The sequence below is a fragment of the Eschrichtius robustus genome, chromosome 5 (assembly GCF_028021215.1).
Source record: "Eschrichtius robustus isolate mEscRob2 chromosome 5, mEscRob2.pri, whole genome shotgun sequence".
NCBI lineage: Eukaryota > Metazoa > Chordata > Mammalia > Artiodactyla > Eschrichtiidae > Eschrichtius > Eschrichtius robustus.
The window spans coordinates 82,114,770-82,129,970 of record NC_090828.1 but is presented as its reverse complement, the minus strand read 5'-3'; the positions used below and the strand labels follow the sequence as shown (position 1 = coordinate 82,129,970).

The 15,201-nt window shown below is 34.9% G+C and overlaps 1 protein-coding gene across 1 annotated transcript in view; it reads left to right on the top strand.

The window, feature by feature from the left end:
- Window positions 1-15,201, top strand: part of EPC2 (enhancer of polycomb homolog 2) — a 103,516-nt gene that overhangs the window by 69,785 nt on the left and 18,530 nt on the right. The window contains exons 4-7 of the mRNA XM_068545145.1: window positions 4,388-4,594; window positions 11,001-11,149; window positions 11,931-12,063; window positions 14,246-14,437. Of these exons, the coding sequence (XP_068401246.1) occupies window positions 4,388-4,594; window positions 11,001-11,149; window positions 11,931-12,063; window positions 14,246-14,437 (681 nt within the window). The remainder of the gene's footprint in view (window positions 1-4,387; window positions 4,595-11,000; window positions 11,150-11,930; window positions 12,064-14,245; window positions 14,438-15,201) is intronic.

The window sequence follows — 15,201 nt, the reverse complement described above, 5'->3', positions numbered from 1 at the left end:
AGGATAAACAAAAAGCATGTAAACAGTAAATTAACTATGCACTATAATCAGCACCATCCTATTTTAGTTCTCTTTGCTCAGTGGCAAGCTTCCAGACTCTAAAACAACTGGCTAGGTTCTCAGAGCTTGACAGCATCTGCTTTCTGCAGAGGAGATTAAGGTGAAGGCTTTGTTATAGGAATAAGAAAATTGTCTTATTAATAGAACCAAGGATTAAAGATAGCAAAAGGCTCCCCTCATTCCAAGTGTCTGATCTGGGAGATCCATGGAATTCTTTATTTTCTCTTTTTGGGGGCTAGGGTAGTACCAGATCCCAGGGCAAGGAATCAAGTGTGTGGTTAAACCAATATTTATTAAGTTGGTAGAGAAAGACATAAAAGATGGACTGGGGCAAAAGCTTCTGCTGGCATTATTCTGTGGGGACTATTGCAGTGAAGTCATGATTGAAAACTCTTGTTGCCAAAGTCTGTGATTATTTTCAGTCCCCATCCTTTGTCTTATTTGAGTTCTCCTTATTTCTTCAAACTGTCCTCACCTTTGTTCTTTTGAATACAATTCATTCCCTTTTGGTTTTCTTATGATTTCTTTATGACCATTCCTTTTAATTTTCTTTTACTGACTCCGTTTCATTCAACTCCTGCAAACATCAGGGTTTCTTGAAATTCTGTTCTTGGTATTCTTGTCCTGATTATTTTGGGGGGCAATATCACCTCACTGAGCATTTTTGTGGTTATAATAATACCTATGCCTTTAGCCTTGACCACTTTCTCAAGCCCCAGGATTATCTTTTTTCTCTTTTTGTGCTGCGTGTTGGCATCTCCATCTAGATCATCCACAGACTTCTCAAGTTTAACCTTTTCAAAACTTAACTTACTCTCTTAACTCCAGATGATCCCATACTGTATTCATTCTCTCTCCAGTGACTCCCAAAACTCAGGATCTTATGGGTTTTTAAAATGCCTTTCCTTTAGTCCCTAAATTTTCAATAAACTACTACCCTACGTCTCTCCTTTTTTTTTAAGTCACAGGTAAATTTTCAAAAGATAAGCCATATTGTTTACCTTTTAGTCCATTTTAGTTTACTGATATTGCACTGTTTAAGGTCACTGATGGCCTCCTAATTATCATCCAGGAGCCTCATTTTAGTCTGCGTCCTACTTAATATCCCTGTAGTATTGGATTTGTTGACTTCCATCTTTCCTGATTCTTCTTGTTTCTTCATCTCCTCTTCCTTTTCTCCTCTACCTCTTGTTCTTTTCCTTTGGTATCTATCCTCAGAATTTATTCTTGTACCGTAAGCTGCCAACACAGGCACTCTTGGATGGAGTTTTTTGTGACTGTGTCCTCTATCTTACTGCACTAATACTCAGTTGTGAAGTTCTTACGTTGTTCTCTTATTGTTTAATTTGTATTTGTCTAACCTTAATTCCCATACTGTAAGTTTCTTTAGGTACTGGATTTGTCTTAAAGTTTTTTTTGTTATCTTCCCCACAACCTATAGCACAAATGATAGGCTGATAGTAGTTATTAACTACTTACTGCTTAATTGGCTATTTTATATGTAAAAGCATTAATTTTTACATGTAATTTATTCATTTGTGTATTAAATTTGTGCATTTATTGAAATTGCTAGACCATGAGTTTTGTATATAAGCAAACTAAATGATCTTTGTCCTCATGGAGCTTGTTGCAGTCTAGAAGAAGAATTTTTATCTCCCATCCCTAAGCCCCCAAAATAAGTAAATCAAGTAAGTCAGAGCTGTCTTGGAAATAGTAAATTTATCACAGACCCCTTTGCCACTTGAATACTAGTTTCTAGTAGATGAAATGCTAAATGGCAGAGCTTTTTCCTTAGGTATAAAAGTAGTAGGATTCTGATTTTTGTGGATTTTTAATCATGTCACATAATTTGTGACTACTTTATCTGTAAATAGTTCTTGTCCACTCAAATTGATGCTGTCACCATGATAGTAGAGAGGCACTGATACTAGTTGCCCTAGAATAGCTAAAGATAATTTTTACAGAATGACTAAAACCAAAATTATCCAATAAAATAAAAATTGGCCGTATGACAATATAAAACCAGCAGTTGTTGACTTACAGCTAACATAGGAAAGTAATGTCAGGATGTTTAAACTGTGTATTGAATTCTTATTACCTCAGATATAAAGAGGGTACTTAAGCACCAGGCAGGACATTTCTGAAAGCAGGGGCAAGCACCAGAGAAGAAAATCTGAGGCAGTGTTTTAATCTCCTGACACCTCCTGCAGGAAGATAGGAAGTAGTGTTATTTTGATAATGTTGTTATATAAGAAACTCACCACTGCTCTGCTGGTTGAAGGAAAGAGATTATCTTCCTCCCCACTCAAAGGTTAGATTAAGTTCTTGATTTAATTAGTGAAGGTTATAAAATTTTACCGGAAGCAGAATGACCAAACAGCTGAAGCACATATAGCATATCACAGCATTGTTTCCCTTTGGTCCCCAGAGCACATGAGAGCTACCAGTTATGCTATGCTCTAAGCATTTGGTGGAATTTTGTTAGATCCAGAAAGCTCTATTTTTATTCTGCCACCGTCCTTGTTGACTTTGGAGGTATACATCACCATTCCAGAGAACTTCAGCTAACAGTGGGAGAGTGTCCACTTAAAGTTGATGTTTGGAAATATTGGTTCTTTTGGTTTGATCTCATGTTTCAGGCTGCGGCTCTCCACTTTAAAGGTCAAGTTACTCAGCGTCTCAGATGCAGTTAAGCTGACTCCACTGAGACTTTGAATAAACCAAAGAATGGCCACTTATAATTTTATTGTCATGTGGACTAGAATACTTGAGTTGATACCATCTGTATTCTCTTCCTGTGGTCAAACCATCTTGGCAGCCAAATTATAATAAGAAACCAACTAATTAGCTTTAGTAAGCACCATCATAGGACTGGAAGTCCAAATGATTATTACATTTATTCCACGAGGTTATACCAATATGAGAAGTCAGATCATAGCAAAAGTTTATTTGCTAAGTCATGCTTTCTTCAAATGAATTCATACAACCTGCAAATTGATTAGTATGTTGATCTTAAAATTTCAGTGATAAAAATTTTCCCCTCATTTCCAAGTTTTTAGGAGATATCTCAATTTGTTTTGAAAATGAATCTTCATCTCTAGAATGATAAAAGTAAAAAGAGGGCTTCCCTGGTGGCGCAGTGGTTGAGAATCTGCCTGCCAATGCAGGGGACACGGGTTCGAGCCCTGGTCTGGGAAGATCCCATATGCCGCGGAGCAACTGGGCCCGTGAGCCACAGTTACTGAGCCTGCGCGTCTGGAGCCTGTGCTCCGCAACAAGAGAGGCCGCGATAGTGAGAGGCCCGCGCACCGCGATGAAGAGTGGTCCCCGCTTGCCACAACTAGAAGAAAGCCCTCGCACAGAAACGAAGACCCAACACAGCCATAAATAAATAAATTTTTTTAAAAAAGTAAGAAGACTGGGATAGCATCACTTCAGTAAGGGTTCACAGCCCTAAAACTCCATAATCTTTTTCTAAGCTTCACTATAAATGGATATGTGTAACCCCTAATCCATCTTACTAAAGCTGATTAGCCTCTCTGATCTTCACAAGGAGCAAGGAAACAGATGTGACCAAGCAAATTTCTACAAACTTTACTTTGAGATAATGTCAGCATATATTGGCTGCACTGATAAAGGAGAAATAGATCCCTGAGATGCCACTGTCCCAGACATGACAATGTCATTAACAAAATGAGTGTTTAGAACAAGGATTCTCTAGTATTTAATCAGCTTTGTTAGAGGAATTGTTTATATATGTAATTGGTACAAGAAATTCAAGATTGCATAGTGTTGAAACTTCTGGAAACATGCTAAGTTTGTCCTTTTCAATTTCAAAGGAGGCATGTGTATATTTAGTTGCAATACGTTAGAAAATATTCATAGTTTATTTTGGAGGGAGGTAAAAAGAAACCACCTGTAAATTCTAGTTTCTGTTGAAAAACAAAAACACTGAAAGAAGCTAGTAGACTATTGAAAACTAGTAGATCCTCCAATGTGTGGAATCCCAGAATATCAGAATTTTGAAGGACCCTGGATGTCTTCCAGTTCAAGATTTTCCTGAGTCATAAATCTGTTGTAGTCTTATCATTAATCCAGGCTTCTTAAATATTTTAAGTGGTGGAACTCGCTACCTCTTGGGGCAAATTTCTAATTTTGGTAAATCTTATTAATAAAGTCTTTGTTAGATTAAATTGAATTGTGTTTTCTGCCATCATGATATCTGATCATAATTGTTAGACTGATCACATTTTTTCCTGTAGGTATAGTTTAATTTTAATTTTTTTTCAAGCATTGTAGTTGATGACATTTTTTATTTTTTATTTAGCTTGTAACACTTCAAGAAGCAAAACTGCTGCTAAACGAAGATGATTACCTTATTAAAGCTGTATATGACTACTGGGTGAGAAAACGTAAAAACTGCAGGGGACCATCCCTCATTCCTCAGATAAAACAAGAGAAAAGAGATGGCTCTACCAACAATGACCCTTATGTTGCCTTCCGGAGGAGAACAGAGAAAATGCAAACTCGAAAGGTAATATGCAAACTAGATTTAACTGAATGTACCTTGATAGTATTTAAGACCAATATTTTTTTTTTTTTGCTGATAGCTTGAGTAATTTTGAGTAATTCGAATATAAAGAGAAGCTAATGACATTGTTGAACTTTATATTAGAAAGCCTGCTATTCAGTAGCTTCTATCCCCCAGTTGTTTGCAATGTTTATTTAATACCTATGGGCTTTATTAATCTATTGGTTATACCATTTTAGGCTTGCAGTTGAAGTGATGTGAGGAAATTCGTGTTAGGAGGAAAACTGAAGTTTTGAATTCTTCAGTAAACTGTACATTCTATACATATCCTCTGGGAAGCTTAAGAGTTCCTTTGAAACCATATTCTAAATCATGCATGTGAAAATGGACTTTACTCCCTCTAACTACTGTGGGGTCATGGGAAGTTGGGAAAGGTTCATTTTCAAGCCTGTTCTGCTAACAGTCTCAAGTAACACAATGGAACCTTTTTCTCCTTTTCTGAGTTGTCGGTTGTGTCAGATTTCGAATTGACAAACTTGTCCTAATCTGGCTTTCAGAAGCAAGATGAGCCAGAATTTTAAGAGAAATGGGGTCTCAGGCTGTGAAATGATACGGTATAGAAGAAAGCATTATTTCAGACTGGTAGTCACTGCCTTCCATTTCTCATAATTAACGGTAAACATCAGACACGGTAACACATTCTCTAACATTGCAGAATGTTAGGAACATATAAATGTAAAAACCATGAGGAATTATAATTGGAGGCAAAGCATTTTCTGTGGATTCCTGTTTCTCCTAACATTGAATGCTTGTCCTTGTCAGCTGTTAATATAACAGCTGTGAAGCATAACAGCTGCCAGGGATAGTACATTTTAGGGGAAACTTCCCTACTGGTTAACAACCAGAGTTTTTATAACTCTTTCTTGGATTTCCCAAATGTATATGACATTCCCTAACCCCGACTGAGTTTTCAATCTGGTGTTTTCGTTCTTAGCTAAGGAAATATTAGATATTTCTTGAAGATTTAGTGCCTTGTTTAGAAAAGACTATAATGAGATAAGTTTGTAAATACAGTAAAGCATTATAAATATGGACATGAGGAAGGAGAGGTTTATCTGAATTATTGAAAAAATCTGAACTTCCAGTTACTTTTTAAAAGAAATGTAATTGATTCAGGTGTATTGCAAAACATAGACTTAGAGCAATGTCTTTTGAAGGAAAAGTACTGTTGGGCTTCTTTTAGTGAACGGATATGAAGTACTTAAAATTATCAGTGTTTATTGACATACAAACAATATTCCAAATGTTTAAATATGTTTTATTCTTAAATAGGTTAAATCACTATTTTCTAACCAGCGTGTTTTGAGAATTGCTAGAAATAGGTTCCTGTGTTTAGGCATTTCTCCATTGTGTAATAACTAGGCCAGCAATTTCCTGACACTCTGATTCCTACCCTTTCTCTTACCTGTTATTTTCATCTTCCTCTCCAAGGTGGTATATTTTCTTTTCCAATGGTCTTTTTATTCCTCTCTGTTTCAGTTATGGGACCAAAGACTATTCCCCTTCATGTACACTCTTGCTGCTTAGAAATGTCTATGAGTTTTAAAATGAGAAAGTTAGGAAAGCAATCAAGAGTGAACACCCTAGGTGTTCAGGAGGTGGTCAGGCATTGGGATATGCAAAAATGAATACCAGCTAACAGAGGTCCTCTGCTTCCTTTTCTATTCCCACAAACTTAAAAACATTTATATAGCTGGTACAAAGGCTAGAGTAAAGGACTTCTGAAATATTTGCTTGGAAGTCTATAATTTAATTTTAATCATTAAACTAATGTTTAGTTTGGGAGTGCTTAAGTGCTTTAGGACACTCTCAAATGACATGGTGTTAAGGTACCAGCATGTCTGAGTGCACTGACTGGGAAGTCTTGAATCAGCATATACATTTATATGTTTAACCCCATAGGTAAAACTGTTAGCGTTTGTGCCTTCTCTCCTCCCTCTGTGTGGCAAGATAGTTAGGAGAGGAAACTTCCAGGGTAGTGGTTCTCAGTCTGGCTGCACATAACAATCACTCGTGAATTAGCCTTGGTTTAAAAAGATCTATAGTTAACTCTAAATTACAGCAGTTTGAAAACCACTTCCCTATAGATTTGGCAGTTGGTCAGAACTATAATATGTAACTGGAACAAGAAGACAGGAATTTGCTCCAAGCAGAGACAGTTGTGAAGAAGGGTAAAGGGAATTGAGTAGATTTGAATATAGGGAGTAGGGCCATCTTAAAAGCACAGAAAAGATGTCAGTATGAACTTTCAGTTTTTAATATTGATATAGCTAGAAATAGATATAGATCTATGCATGGGTATGTACATAAATATATTACAGGCTTATTTCCTAGCTCTGTTTGCTGAGAGGGTATAGAAGCAATTACAGTAGCATGTAAATCACGATTTTAAATACCATTTTCCATTAAAGGGAACCAGGGCTCCTTAGAAAAATCGTTGATTTTAGGTCTGGTGCTAGCAAAGCATAAAGATAAGCTTGGAACATTCTGCTTTGCCAGAATATAAGAATGTGATTGAAGAATGTTGGAGCCATGTCAGAAGGTCTCAGGAGCCAGCTTAAAGGGTGACCCTGCTGATCAGATCTGGGCAAGTTTGTGTGTCAGAATAAGGAGAGTAATGGATTAAAACCCATAAAGTAACCCATGAGTCTATACTGATATAAATGGATGGATGGATAGATGGATGAGTAGATGATTGATAGATAGATAGATGAAAGAGAACACTTTTCCTTACCATAGATTTCCAACTTATAAATGTCGGTGGAATGATGGAGTTCAAAAATCACCATTTGGCAACCACCATAGTAGCAATTGTTTCTGGCAAAAGTTAGAATTAATGGAAGCTAAACTGATGGGGGAAATTTGATGAGAAACAAGAGGCTTATATAAGTCCCACAGCATACTTTTTAATTAAAAAAGGAAAAATACTAATTTGACTAGAGAAACCTGGCAAACACCATCTTAATCAAGTGATCAAAGCATCAGCAGTAATGGGACAAATAGGTATCATTTAACTCCTGATATGCTGAGTGAGAGACACAGTGTCTCTTCTGTGATGGTCCTACCAAAAGTTTACAACATGAATTTAATTGTGGAAAAACATCAAAGAAACCCAAATTGAGGAACATTCTACAAAAATAAGTGGCTTCTACTCATTAAAACTATCAAGGTCATGATCACCATAGAAAGACAGAGAAACTGTTCCAAATTATAGGAGAGTAAAGAGACATGACAGCTAAACGCAATTTTAATCCTGAATCGGGTCCTAGACCAGGAAAAAGAATTTATTATTATTAATGAATTTTAATAATAAAAGTTATTATTGTCCCATTAATGTCCTTTATAGCAACATTATATAAATATATATAATATGTACATAACTATTTCTTGCTGTGAAGGGCATTAATGGGACAATTGGCAAAATATGAATAAAGTGTAAATTAAGTAATGGTTTTTTTGTTTTTAATTATTATTTATTTATTTATTTTTGGCTGTGTTGGGTCTTCGTTTCTGTGCGAGGGCTTTCTCCAGTTGCGGCAAGCGGGGGCCACTCTTCATCGCGGTGCGCGGGCCTCTCACTGTCGTGGCCTCTCTTGTTGCGGAGCACAGGCTCCAGACGCGCAGGCTCAGTAATTGTGGCTCACGGGCCTAGCCACTCCGCGGCACGTGGGATCTTCCCAGACCAGGGCTCGAACCCGTGTCCCCTGCATTGGCAGGCAGACTCTCAATCACTGCGCCACCAGGGAAGCCCCAGTAATAGTTTTTATATCAATGTTAATTTCCTGATTTCGATAATGGTACTGTGATTGTATAAGAGATTATCATTGTTTTTAGAAAATATATATTAAAGTGTTTAGGGGATAAAGGAACATTATATCTTCAGCTTTTCTCAAAAACTATTTAAAACACCATTGCTAATAGCTTATGTATGTGTGTATGTGTTTATATATATACATGTATATGTGTCTTAGTTCATTTGAGCTGTTGTAACAAGAATGCATTAGACTGGGTGGCTTAAACAGCAAACATTTATTTCTCAGTTCTGGAGGTTGGGAAGTCCAAGATCCAGGTACTATCAGATTTGGTGTCTATTGAGGGACCACTTTCTGTTTCATAGATGGTCCTCTTGCTGTGTCCTCACATGGCAGATAGGGCAAGAGATCTCTCTGGGGTCTCTTAGGGTACTAATCCATTCTACAGGACTCCCAAAGGCCTTACCTCCAAATAAAAATCACATTGGAGAGTTAGGATTTCAACATATGAGTTATCAGGAGATGCAAACATTCGGTCCATAACAATGTGTATGTACATACATACATAGATACATACATAAAGAGAGATACATAAAGCAAGCGTAAAATATTAACCTTTGGAGAATCTGAATGAAGATATGTGGGAATTCTTTATACTTTTTTTGTAACTTTTTTGTAATCTGAAATTATTTCACAATAAAAGGTTAAAAAGTAGAGCAGAAAGGGCAGGACTGGGGCAAAGAAAAATTAGGAACACTAGTTATTTGGGCCTAAAGAGAGCGGGAAATGAATGAGTAAGAAAGGGGAGAAGCACACAGTCCAAGAGGAACGCTTAGTGAAAAGGAGGACAATTTTAAAAGGTTCTGGTGCACTTTTGGTTCAGCTGCTATTATTATTCATCTTTTGAATCTGTATCTCTCTCATTCTTATTAGACTTTAAGCTTTTTGAGGATAGGGGGCATGTGCAATACTTTGTACAGAGTGAGCACTTTTAATATTTGCTCTTGGTAATGTTAATTTTTTTTCAATCGGAAGGTATTATTGCTGCCTAGTTACAAAAAAATATTTGCTTAATACCATGCTTTAGATTTTTGCCTTTTGTCACATAGTACTACTGAAGGGGGAAAAAAGATTGATTTCCTTTGGATAAGATAAAAGGATGGTTTATTAACATAGTATTTTTTAATATTCGGTATGCACTACCTTAATGGGACTTAGTTTAGGTAATGTTTTATAGGTGATGATTAATTTTCAAATATAAGAAACTATACACAAAAGAAAAAAAGTAAAACTTTGAATCTTTCTCAAGTTTTATTTTCTCTTTTACAATCCTCCAGTATGAAACCTGGCTTTCTTTGGGTTCTTTCTAATGTCATATTGCTTTATTAAGTCAGGTATGGAAAGCTTGCTTAAATGCAGTCTGTCTAGACATATAGAATGAGGGGTGGTAGTGGTCTCTTTTTAAACAAATAGTTCTATGCCTAATATAAAGTAAGTGTTCTGTGGATATTTAATTGAACAAAATATTTTTATTAACAGTTACTTTTATATGCAAATGATGCTGCTAATTACAGTTGCGCCTTCTCTAGTTATTAGATAGGACTTTCACCTGTGAGTTAGTTCAAGTTACTTCTTACAGTTCAAAGTAAGAACTTGTAATGAAATTCAGACTTTTCACTAGGTGTCTTTTCTACTCTGCAATGAGGTGTTACTACACTGAAGCATGGTCATTCCATTCCTTGAGATCCTTTATATCCCATAATCAGTTTTATATCTGAGTTTCTGAAGTGAAGCTTTGCTTGTCATTATGAATGTTTACACTGTAGTGTATTGAACTGTCCAGTCCCCAATTACAGAGCTGGATGGATGAATAAGCCACTCATTTTAGCTATTTTTAGGTAACCTTGATTTGACAACTGTTTCCCTCTGTCATTGCAAAATACCTTGTAACAATATGAAAAGACTACATTTTCTGATATAGTAGGTTTTGTTTCAGACAGACTTTAAAAATTTTGTTTACATTGGAATTATCCCTTCTATGTCATTCCATCTTTTCAGCAGCTGGCAACATTTTTTTTTAATATTTATTGAGATATTTGCTTATACTTTTTTTTTTTTTTAAGACTACAATTTTCTCTTTTTTTCTTTCTTTCTTTCTGTTGGCTGTGTTGGGTCTTCGTTTCTGTGCGAGGGCTTTCTCTAGTTGCAGCAAGCGGGGGCCACTCTTCATCGTGGTGCGCGGGCCTCTCACTATCGCGGCCTCTCTTGTTGCGGAGCACAGGCTCCAGACGCGCAGGCTCAGTAGTTGTGGCTCACGGACCCAGCCGCTCCGCGGCATATGGGATCCTCCCAGACCAGAGCTCGAACCCATGTCCCCTGCATTAGCAGGCAGATTCTCAACCACTGCGCCACCAGGGAAGCCCTGCTTATACTTTTATTTTCAGAGTTAAATAGGTTCTCTTAATGTAGTTGCTTTTTAGATGATTTTTTAACATTTTGCTTTTATAGAATGAATTTGGGTCTGATAAGATTTTGTTGAATGTAGCTGGAAATGTGGACAATTGGATTTATTCTTCTAAACTTGTTATTTTCAATAGAATCGTAAGAATGATGAAGCCTCTTATGAAAAGATGTTGAAACTGAGACGAGAGTTTAGTAGAGCCATAACAATTTTGGAAATGATTAAGAGAAGAGAGAAAACAAAACGAGAATTATTGCACTTAACCTTAGAAGTTGTGGAAAAAAGGTAACATTGCTACTATTACAAACCAGTAACAGCTTTAGTCAAATGATAGGCAAAATGTAACCAAATTTAAGCTTTATAACAACTGAAATTGATTATCTAACAGAATCTACATTTTTTGAAAATTGTGATTACTACTTTTTTTTTTTTTTTAAATCAGATTAAGTTACCAGTTCGGGTTGCAAATTTGGGGGATATTTTTGTTTGTAGTGTAGATCCTCTGTTATACGTAATTTTTTGTTGTTGTTGCAGAATCATTGAGTTGTATTTAGAAAAGAACTTGGAGATCATTTGGTCCAATTCTCTGTATTAAAGTTTCTATTAGACAAAATTTGAGAGAAATAAATGTTTATTTGATTTTATTTTCTGATTAGTTAGGAAATACTTGTTTCATTGCATTTTGAAAATGTATTCTCTGATGTAATCATCCTTTTCTTACATAATTAAGTAGACTATGCTAAACCTAACAAAATTTTGTGTGTTTGCTGAGGTAAGCATTCTAAATATCACTTCCTAGTGCTTGAAAATATAAAATATATGAGGATTCCGTCTTCTGTGTCCCTTAGAGATTAGGTGGGTGGGGGTGGGAGGGTGGTTTTGTTTTTACTAAATCCCAAATATGGGCTTCTTTATTCCCGTAAGTTTTCTCTCTTAAGAGTAATCTGATTAATTGTTAGCTCTGTTTGATTAGTTGTGTTCCAAGTAAATGAAGTATCATTGTTTTTTTTATTTCTTTTTTATTTTTAAACTGTAACATTTTCTTACATATTATTTCTTTTTCAAGATATCATTTGGGAGACTATGGTGGTGAAATCCTTAATGAAGTGAAGATCAATAGATCAGAAAAAGAGTTATATGCCACTCCAGCAACTCTTCATAATGGAAATCATCACAAAGTCCAAGAATGTAAAACTAAGGTGAATATCTTCTGGGGAGAAGCATGTATGGTAGTATTGATCAGACAGTTGGTTTCTGAAGTTGTCTTATAATAGTTTGGTTAAGGAAGAAAGTTATTAACATGCTTGAGTTCCTACTTTTTGCCAAGCACTTTGCTAGGATTTTTTATACACACGTTGATTCATTAATCCTTATAACTTCCCTTTGAGATAGATTTTTACCTCTGTGTGACTTCCAGATCATACAGTTGCTAAGTGGCAGATTCAAAATTTGAGTCTAGGTCTAACATCAAAGACCGTGTGCTTTCAACTATGCTATCTGCTTCTTTATAGAATATGGGTAATTAAAGCTTAGTTATTATCATGAGCCTTAGCAAATCCTGCATCATAGTGGCAGGCATCAAAATCTAAAATTAAAGCTTTCTTCATTGAGACTATTGGAAGTTATTCTTATTGTCATCACCATTGCCATAACCAGCATTTATCAGTTGCTATCTATCTTGACTTGAAAAAGTCCTATAACTTCTAGATCACAGTTTCTTCCTAATAAAGAGCACTAGTAATTACTTTAGTTTCTTAGACTGAAGAATTATATTTATTCATTATTCACTGTTCCAAGTGAATATTAAAGTATTCAGTTGAGAAATACAAAAATTAATAAAACCTTTAAGGAGCTTAGATTTTAAAAAGAAACAGGTTATTGGCTGAGCATTTAGACAGTAGAGCTGTACTGTGTAGCAAGATTTTAAAAGTGACTTAGGGTGTTTGTGGAAAATTCATCTTTTAAAAATGTGCACAATCCTCAGTTTTCATGGGTTCATTCCTAAAGGTCAAGGAAGAAAGTGGAGCAGGAAGACTCCTCCATTATTCAACTCATGTCAATTCAAACAGCAAAGTTCTTTCTTATTAATCACAGGCATCTAGCCCACCTACCCTTTAAATCACACTTGCTTCTCCATAAACAATACAATAAATGTCATTTTGTACATTATTTTTAAAAATCCTTTTTATATAAATCAATGCTTTTCCAAGGCATATTATTGGTAGGCATAGAATATGAAAATCTCAACCCCAAATTACTGACAGAATCAGCCTTTGTTATATATTGATTCTTATTTTAGATCATCTCTAAGATTAAACACCCACTCTATTTAAATATTCATTTTAGAAATATGGTTGCATCCATTGTTGCTCTACCCTATTTCACATAGTTAACTATATTTCCTTTGTCACACATCCCACCTTAAAATATAAGTAGTTTCTGAGAAGTTGGGGGTTTCTTTTTGATGTCATAGCTATATCCATTGTATGAAACCATTTATATCTCAGTAACTTGGCATTTAAGCAACATTTTCATCATGTGTAACATTTTTGACCCTAAAGTAGTTTTTACAAAAATCTGAGCTACATGGGGAAAGGTATAACTTCCTCAATATTTTTACACTTTCATAGTGCTTGTACTTTGATGCTTAGAACAGTCATTTTCAAACTTTTTAAAGTAGTAGATCCCTATTTATTAAAAGAATGCCAATATGTTAAAACAGAAACAGAGCTGCTCTGTTGAGGAGAGGTGGGTGCTAGAACCCACCCCATCAGTCAGTCTCTTTGCCAGATGGCCTCTCACATACCACCACTGAACTCTGGGGTACCTGAGAACAGTTTGATTATTGTTCAGTTGAGGCAGTAATTATTCATTTGAAAAAGTGAAGTTTTTTTCCTAATTAATAAGCTTATCTGTCTCAAAAAAGTTACCCCACATGTAGGCATTTTTAAAAATTGGAAATGAGCATAGAAATGAATTTATGAATTTATAATCTAATTCAAGGCATTTTAAAAATAAAAATAGTTGTTAATTTTCATCATTAATTAGTAGATTTAAATAAAATTAAAATAGAATTTAAATACTTTTAAAATGCTGGATTGCATAATAGAACAATTTTTAAAAATCATTAACATCTTAGTTTAAGTATTGATAACAATGTAAAAAGTAAATTTAAGTGTCATAATTATTTTTCACTGTAATTTGTGAAAGCAAAACATTTTTCAATTTATGGTCACATAATAATTTTTGCATATTAAAACCAGAAAATAAAATCACCTCTGGGGTAAAAATGTATGTTTTTCAAAGAGCAGTATAGTTTTTCGTGATTTCTAAAATGATTTTCATTTCTTCCTTTTGGGGGAAAAATCGTCATGTAAACAGCACCCGCATCATTTGTCTTTGAAAGAAGAGGCTTCTGATGTGGTTCGTCAAAAGAAGAAGTACCCAAAGAAGCCTAAAGCAGAGGCTTTGATAACATCTCAGCAACCCACTCCTGAGACATTGCCTGTGATCAATAAGAGTGACATTAAGCAATATGACTTTCACAGCTCAGATGAAGATGAATTTCCACAGGTGCTTGTTTTAAAACTATTTTAAAGACATTTTCTTCTAGTCTTTTATATTGCTATATTTTAAAACATAATTGACATCTTAGAGTTTTGATTCTTGCTTTCTTCACCTAATGTTATGACATAAACATTTTCCACGTTATTTATGTTAGTTACTGAAATGGTATGTGCTTCTGTTATTTTCTATCAGTTGAATAAAGTTTATTCTGTTGTGTAGCATTTAGGTGGTTTTCAGCTTTCCCTTTTATAAAAATTAGCATCTCTACCTCTTCCCTCTGTATTTAAAATAGATTATTAGAAATGGAATTCCTGAACTAAAGATTATAAATATTTTAAGACATTTAATACATCATTGTAAATATTCACCAACAATAATTCCACCAGCATTGTATTTTACAACTTTTAATGTAAATTTTGCTAATTTGTTTGGCAATAACTATTTGATTCTAAAGAAAATTTAGAACTGGTTCAAGTTTTAACTTGTGAAAATAATTATTTGGTTATATTACAACAGTTTTATAGCAAAATGTTTGCAGTTTAAAAATCTTAATTTTTGTTTCATATGTGCTATCTTTAAAACAAGACCTTTATTTTATATATTAAAGGATCAATTTAAAACATATATTGTTTAGCACCTGATCTAGCAATGCCCTCCTTTTTTCTTTTCCATATGTTGTAGGCAACCTAAAGAGAGTACTATAACAAGCTGTATCATATTTTAACATTCTGACTTAACTTGATTTAAAAAACATTTTTTTTTTAACCAAC